The sequence below is a fragment of the Homarus americanus genome, unplaced genomic scaffold (genome assembly GCF_018991925.1).
Source record: "Homarus americanus isolate GMGI-L3 unplaced genomic scaffold, GMGI_Hamer_2.0 scaffold46197, whole genome shotgun sequence".
NCBI lineage: Eukaryota > Metazoa > Arthropoda > Malacostraca > Decapoda > Nephropidae > Homarus > Homarus americanus.
This window is the reverse complement of record NW_024723050.1, coordinates 4,777,196-4,785,293: the sequence shown is the minus strand read 5'-3', so window position 1 is coordinate 4,785,293 and position 8,098 is coordinate 4,777,196. Positions and strand designations below refer to the sequence as shown.

General features: G+C 54.0%; 1 protein-coding gene across 1 annotated transcript in view; it reads right to left on the bottom strand.

Annotated features, from left to right (window-relative positions):
* LOC121863295 (dyslexia-associated protein KIAA0319-like protein) overlaps window positions 1-8,098 on the bottom strand; it is a gene marked incomplete in the record, with an annotated part of 150,473 nt that overhangs the window by 9,000 nt on the left and 133,375 nt on the right. The window contains 1 exon segment of the mRNA XM_042361884.1: window positions 5,955-6,113. Coding sequence (XP_042217818.1) covers window positions 5,955-6,113 — 159 coding nt within the window.

The following is an 8,098-nucleotide window of genomic DNA, read 5'->3' as shown; positions in this document are numbered from 1 at the left end:
GTGGGTGATGGTGGGAGATGGGGGGTGCTGGGTGGTGGGGTCAAGGAGGTGGGTGAGTGTGGTGAGATGGGGGGTTGGGTGGAGTGGAGCAGGGGTGGGGGTTGGGTGGTGCAGGGGTGGGGGTTGGGTGGAGTGGGTGGGGTGGGGTGGGTGTGGGGTGGGGGTGGGTGGGTGGGTGGGGTGGGGTTGGGTGGTGGGGTGGGGGGTGGGTGGGTGGGGTTGGGTGGGTGGTGGGGTGGGGTGGTGGGGTTATGCAGATGAGTGGTAGATGAAAGTTAGATTGATGGTGGGTGGGGAGTTAGATTGATGGTGGGGATGAGAGTTGGGTGGTGGGTGGGTAAATTGGGTAGATTGGGTTGGGTGGTGGGTGGGCAGTTCAGGGACGGTGGAGTTGGGGAGTGGGTTGGGTCGTTGGAGGGATGGTGTGGGTGGTGGGTGGGAGAGTGGGGTGATTGTGGTGTGAGCCCAGATGGGTGGGTGGGTGGGGAGGGTTGCAGGTGAGTGGGGTGGAGTGGGTGGGTCAGGTGGTGGGATGGGTTAATGGGTGGGAGTCAGTGATGTGCATGAGTCAGTGGGTGTGGTGGGTGGAGTCGGTCAAAGAGATGAGTAAGAGAGTGAGTCAAGTCGTTGGGGTGGGGATGGAGTAGGTCAAGTCAAGATGGGTGGGGAGTCGTGGGGTCAAGTCAGTGGGTCAAAGTCGGTGGTGGGTGAGGTCAGGAGTGGGTGGAGAGGAGGAAAGCCTAGGTCTTGGGGAAGAGAACTGAAAGGAAGAGGAGAGAGGGGGGAGAGGGAGGAGAGATGGAGAGGGGGTGGAGAGGGAGGAGGGGAGGCAAGGGAAGAAGAAAATAGGGGAGGAGGGTGAGAGAAGGGAGGGGAGGGGAGGTGGGGAGGAGGAGGCTGGAGAGGATGGAGAGGAGGGAGAGTGAGGAGGTAAGGAAGGGAGTGTGAGAAGGTGATGGAGGAGAGTGGGGAGGTAAAAGCTGGGAAGGAGATGAAGGAAGGAGGGGGAGGTTAGGGAGGAGGGAAGGGGAAGGAAGGGAGGAATAGGGGAGGAAGTAGGAAAAGGAGAATGAAGGAGGTGAAGTGAGAGGAGAGAGTTAAGAAGGGAAGAGGAGAAATTAGGGAGTATGAGGGGGAGGAGGAGGGGAAGAGGGGAGGGGAGGAAGGAGGAGGGAGGGGAGAGTGAGAGGAAGGAGGGGAGGGAGGGAGGGAGGAGGAGGAGGAGGTGAGGGAGGAGGAGAAGGATGGGTGAGGGAGGAGGAGGGTGAGTAGGGGAGGAGGGTGAGGGAGAGGAAGGAGGAGGACAGGAGATGAAGTGAAGGAGAGAGGGGAATTGAGGGATGAGGAGGAGGGAAGGAGGGAGGAGTGCAAGGGAGGTGGAAAGGAGGAGATGGGGAGTGGAGGGTAGAAAGGTGGGGAGGAGGAGGAAGGATGAGGGGAGGAGAGGGAGGGAGGAGTGGGAGTGGGTTGTTGGGGGGGTTGGGATTGGGTTGGTGAACAGGTGGGTGGGTGGAGTGGGGTGGGGGTGGGGGTGGAGGGGTGGGGTGTGGAGTGGGTTGGGTGGGGGTGTGGGTTGGAGCAGGTGGTTAGAGGTGGGTGGGGGTGGGTGGGTGGGTGGGTGGGGGTGGTGGGTGGGAGGTGGGTCGGAAATTGGGTGGGTGGGGTGGGGTGGGGTGGTGGGGTGGGTGGGGTGGGTGGGTGGGGGTGGGTGGGTGGGTGGAGGTGGGTGGGTGGGGTGGGTGGGGTGGGTGGGGTGGGTGGGGTGGGTGGGGTGGGGATTGGTGGGTGGGGTGGGGGTGGGTGGGTTGGGGTGGGTGGGGTGGTGGGGTGGGTGGGGTGGGTGGGTGGGGTGGGTGGGGTGGGTGGGTGGATTGGGGTGGGTGGGTGGTGGAGTGGGTGGTGGTGGGGTGGGTTGGGTGGGTGGTGGAGGTTGGGGTGGAGATGGTGGTTGGTGGGGTGGGTGGAGATTGGGTGGGTGGTGGAGTGGGTGGGGGTGGGTGGGTGGGTGGTGGGGTGGAGTTGGGTGGTGGAGTGGGTGGTGGTGGGGTGGGTGGGTGGTGGGGTGGGTGGGTGGGGTGGGGTGGGTGGTGGTGGAGTGGGTGGGGTTGGTGGAAGTGGGTGGGTGGTGGGTGGGTGGGTGGGGTGGGTTGGGGTGGGGTGGTGGTGGGATGGGTTGGGGTGGGATGGTTGGTTGGGGTTGGGTTGGTTGGTGGGTTGGGGTTGGGTGGGTTGTGGGTGGAGTTGGGTTGGGTTGGTTGGTTGGGGTGGGTGGTTGGTGGGTGTGGGTTGGTTGAGTTGGTTGGTGGTTGGTGGGGTGGGTGGATTGGTGATTGGGTTGGTGGTGGGTGGGTGGGGTGGGTTAGTTGGGTAGATTGGGTTGGTGAATTAGTGGGTGGTGGGTTGGGTGGTTGATGGGTTAGGTGGGGTGGTGGGGATGGGTGGATTGGTGGTGGGGTTAGTTGGTGGGGGTGGGTGGGGATGGGGTTGGGGTTGGTGGAGTTGGGTTGGGGTGGTGATGGGTTAGATGGGGTGGTGGGTTGGGTTGGTTGGGATGGGTTGGTTGGTGGGAGTGGGTTGGTGGTTGGTTGGTTGGTTGGGGTTGGGTTGGGGTTGGGTTGGGTTGGTTGGTTGGGTTGGTTGGGGTGGTGGAGGTGGGGTGGATGGAAGGTGGGGTGGGTGGAGGTGGGGATGGGTGTGGTGGCAGGTGGGTGGTGATTGGGTGGGTGGTGGGGTAGGTGGGTGGTGGGGTGGGTGGAGGTGGGGTGGGTGTGTGGGTGGGTGGGTTGGTGGGGTGGGTTGGTTGGTGGGTTGGGTTGGTGGGGTGGGTGGTTGGTGGATTGCTGGTTGGTGGGGTGGGTGGAGGTTGGGGTGGGTGGGGTGGGTTGGGTTGGTTGGTTGGTGGGGTGGGTGGTGGTTGGGTAGTTAGGTGGGTGGTGGGTGGGTGGAGGTGGGTGGATTGGGTGGTGGAGTGGGTGGGTGGTGGAGTGGGTGGTGGTGGGGTGGGTGGAGGTGGGGTGGGTGGAAGGTGGGGTGGGTGGGTGGGGTGGGTGGGTGGGTTGGGTGGGTGGGGTGGGTGGGGTGGGTTGGGTTGGTTGGTTGGGTTGGTTGGGATGGTGGAGGTTGGGTTGGGTTGGTTGGTGGGTTGGGTGGGGTTGGTTGGGGTGGGGATGGGTTGGTTGGGGTTGGGTTGGTTGGGTTGGGTTGGTGGGGTGGGTGGGTGGTGGGGTGGGTGGTGGTGGGTTTGGGTTGGTGGGGTTGGGGTGGGTGGTGGGTTGGGTTGGTGGGGTTGGGTTGGTTGGTTGGGTTGGGTGGGTTGGTGGGTGGGTTGGTGGGGTTGGGTTGGGTTGGTTGGGTGGGTTGGGTTGGTTGGTTTGGTTGGGTTGGTTGGTTGGGATGGGTTGGTTGGGGTTGGGTTGGGTTGGTTGGGGTTGGGGTTGGGTTGGGTTGGGTTGGGTTGGTTGGGTTGGATGGGGTTGGTTGGTTGAGTGGGTGGGTGGTGGGGTAGATTGGGTGGTGGGGAGTGTGGGTGGGTGGTGGGGTGGTGGAGGTGGGGAGTGGGTGGGTGGTGGGTGGGTGGGGTGGTGGGGTGGGTGGGTGGTTGGGTGGGTTGGGTTGGTGGGTGGGTGGGTTGGTTGGGGTTGGAGGGTTGGGGTTGGGTGGGTTGGGTGGGTGGAGGTGGGTGGGGTGGTTGGTTAGTGGGGTTGGGTTGGGTGGGTTGGGGTTGGTTGGGTTGGGTTGGTGGTTGGGGTTGGTTGGATGGGTTGGTTGGTTGGGTTAGGTGGAGGTGGGGTGGTGGAGGTGGGGTGGAGTGGAGGTGGGGTGGGTGGGTGGTGGAGTGGGTGGGTGTGGTCGGGTGGGTGGGTGGTGGGGATTTGGGTGGGTGGTGGGGTGGGTGGGTGGTGGGGGTGGGTGGGTGGTGGGGTGGGTGGGTGGTGGGTGGATGGAGGGTTGGGTTGGTTGGTGGGTGGGTGGAGGTGTGGGTTGGGTTGGGTGGGATGGGTGTGGGGTGGGTTGGGTCGATGGGTTGGGTGGTGGGGTTGGGTTGGGTGGGGGGGTGTGGGTGGGGTGGGGTGCAGGTGGGTGGTGGAGTGGGTGGTGGTGGGGTGGGTGGGTGGTGGAGTGGGTGGTGGTGGGGTGGGTGGGTGGTGGGGTGGGTGGAGGGTGGGTTGGGTGGGTGGGGTGGGTGGGTTGGTTGGGGTTGGGTGGGTGGGTTGGTTGGGTTGGGTGGGTTGGTTGGGTTGGTGTAGGTGGTTGGGTTGGGTTGGGTTGGGTTGGTTGGGTTGGGTGGTTGGTGGTTGGTTGGGTTGGGTTGGTTGGTTGGGTTGGGTTGGTGGTGGAGTGTGTGGAGGTGGGTGGAGGTGGAGGTGGGGTGGGTGGAGGTGGTGGGTGGAGGTGGGGTGGGTGGGTGTGGTGGAGTAGGTGAGTGGTGGGGTGGGTGGGTGGTGGGGTGGGTGGGTGTGGTGGGTGGGTGGTTGGTGGGGTGGGTGGGTTGGTGGGGTGGGTGGGTGGTGGGGTTGGGTGGGTGGGTGGTTGGTGGGTTGGGTGGGTGGGTTGGGTTGGGTTGGTTGGGTTGGAGTTGGGGTTGGGTGGGTGGTTGGGTTGGGTTGGAGGGTTGGGATTGGGTTGGGTGGGTTGAGATTGGAGGTGAAAACAGGTTGGGTTAGTTGGGGTGGGTGAAGTTGGTTGGGGTGGGTTGGGTTGATGGGTGGGTGGTGGTGGGGTGGGTGGGTGGTTGGGATGGGTGGATTGGGTTGGGTGGGTTGGTGGGTGAGGTGGGGTTGGGTGGAGTTGGGTTGGGTGGTTGGTGGAGTGGGTTGGTTGGTGGGTTGGGTGCAGGGTGGGTGGGTGGAGGGTTGGGTTGGTGGGTTGGGTGGGTTGGTTGGGTGGGTTGGTGGGGTGGGTTGGTGGGGTTGGGTTGGTGGTGGTGGGTGGGTTGGTTGGGTGGGTGGGTTGGTGGTTGGGTTGGTTGGTTGGGGTTGGGTTGGGTACGGTTGGGTTGGGTTGGTTGGGATGGGTTGGGTTGGTTGGGTGGGTTGGGTTGGTGGGGTTGGTTGGTGGGTGGGCTGGTTGGTTGGGGTTGGGTTGGTTGGTGGGGTTGGGTTGGTTGGGGTGGGTTGGTTGGGACTGGGTTGGTTGGGTGGGTTGGGTGGTTGGTGGGGTTGGTTGGTTGGGGTAGGTGGGTGGTGGGGTAGGTGGGTGGCAGAAGTGGGTGGTGAGATAGGTGGGTGGAGGGGAGGAATGGGGTAGAGGGAGAAAGGAAGGGGGATAGAGGCAGGGAGGAATGGGGTAGAGGCAGGGGAGGGAGGAAGGAAGATAGAGACAGGGTAGAGGGAGAAAGAGGGAGGGAGAAAAGGGAGGGTGGGAGAAAGAGGGAGGGTGAGGTGAGGGAGAGAGGGAGACTGGCTAAATTTATACAGCCTGTGAAAAATACTGCATTTTGGAATAATGGCAAATCCATGAAGTACAGTACAAGAGATACTGTATTAGCTGAACATTAAATACAAAATAAAAATACAGTACAGTATGATTAAAGCTTAAATGAGTGAATAATGACAATTATATGAGAAGGAATTTGCATAATAAAGTGATGAATATGTATAAATCTTAGGCTTGAAAAAAGTTCTGTTAACCTAAACTGCATTATGAAGGAGACAGCATATTAATTTATTTGACATCTTCTTAAAATAACAACATTTCAATCTACCACATAATACAATTTCCATCCCATCTTCATGTGACGTCGGATGAAGGACTCCATCCACCAGGTGCAAACGACACTCTCTAGTTGCTTGAATGCACTCCTTCGTGACCTGGAATGCAAACATGAGTAATTTTTTCTTCTCCAGATAACACTATAAAAAAAATATTGCCATTTAATTAAAACCCAAAGACAAGAATGTAAATATTCTATGTTCTACAAATAATTAATGTACTATTTATTTAATTTCAATTACCTGAGCAGTTATTCTGGCAAACAACTGTATCAACAGAGAGGAGAGGCAGATCCAGCAGCTCTGAAGATTCTGACATAACCTGATGCCAAGCATTGATACAATATCTGGTCCCTTGACAACCTCTTTCCCAGCATAGGCAGAATGTTAGTGTCACATGACCTGTTATAAGCAAAATGTCAAAATGATTATCTAATGCAATTAAAGTTTCAGTATCATGCTTAACACTAATACTGATGTTAAGTTTTACTCAGATCCTGTACAAACAATAATTTCTTCACATAATCTCTTGGTTTATCAAACGTCTTCACATTCTTTCTTGGTTTATCAAACATCTTCACATTCTCTCTTGGTTTATCAGACATCTTCATATTCTGAATTGGTTTATCACACATCTTTATAATTCTCACTTGGTTTTCAAACATCTTCATATTTAGCAAACTTTCATTGCTTGTAAAACTTTCAAGTTTCACCAAAAAAATTAAAAAAGGATGATAATGATTGCATTACTTGTAAAATCTCTAAATCAGACATTTACATAGTGAAACTGATGGTTCCCAGGACTCTGACTAATGACTGGAATTAATCCACAAATTGCTTTATATACAGTACCTGTACTGTACAGTGCTTTCCCTCGCACACTCCACATATCAAGAAGCGCTCAACACACTGACCCTTTCGGCTCTCTCTGACCATCGCCATGACCTCATCTGCAAATTTGGTGAGAAACTTCGCTATCCTCACACCAGCTCCCACTACCACCTGAGATCCGGCTGCCTAGAATTGCTGACCGACACTCACAACTGCATCCAGCCCATACGAGTACAACCGATCGAAGTAAAAACAGCCCAGCTCTAAATCATTGTAAAAATTATCAATAACTTGTAATCAACCAGTGTATCCACTCCCAGTCAATCTTACTTTTTGCACTGTCACAATGTTGAAATGCCCTGTAGTTTGAGCTCCCCCCAACTAGTTATTATATATCATATTTTTATCACTTTATGTTACTTGTATATTATTTGTAAATCAAGAGACCAACCCCTAATTATGTAATCAGAGTATTTTCGCCCTTCGCCGCCATGCTCTTTCAATAAAACATAATTATTACAGGTTGTACCTCTCTATGCAACCTTGGGACCTGACCGTGCAGGACCATGGAATTCACCTTTTCCTGGATAGATAGTGACTTGTATCCACTGGAAGCACTAGCACCACTTTCATCTGGCGGTCTTTGAAGACATATTGAAGGGCTAAATGTCGACAGTAGCTTCAAATTTTCGAAGTTTTATCCAACGCTTTTATTTGACAAAAAACACTACACAATTAAAATTTTGACGTCAAACTAGAATTTCCAAGGTTTGAACGGCTGTCAACATTCAGACGACGCGGCAACGATCATTTCTTATGTATAAAGATCTATTAGTTTATTACTGAATGCCTTTTGATTGAATTAATGTTTATGTGTGCAAAATGAGCAATATAATTCATTAATAATAATGTAGAATATTAAAACACGAAGAAATGAGACAGCATTGTTTTCGTTGATTACAAAACCAGTGACTGACTGGTCTTCACATATAAAACTGAATAAAATAAAACCTTATTGTAGCCAGTAAAATTAATGCAAACAATTAATACGGTTGTTTAAGTAATGTTATTTAATGTTACTAAATGGAACAATGGAAGTAGTTAACCATTAATGGTAAAACAAAAGGAGATCATACAGACTAAGTGAGTGACATCGAAAACATATCATTATTATTCTACATAAGAATAATGAAAGCACAACTTATTTACTGCTCATATATATTGAAGAGTTAAAATGTTGTACTCTGTATAGACAAACACAGAGATTGAGAAGCCAACTGCGGATGTAAACAAACCTTAATTTCCGCGCTTTGTTGTTGTTGTTGTTTTACGAATTATACCACCGGGCATAAATAACGACCACATTGGGGCCTGGTAGCAAAACATTTCGTAATAATAATAAATAACCAGATAAGAAAAAATATATAAATAATAAATAAAATAATAATAATAGCTGCCTATCTACCTATTGGGCAAACTAAAATTGTTCGGACCACGGAGTTCGAACCAGCGAATGCCGACTAGAGAGGCAACCTGTATTATTATTATTATTATTA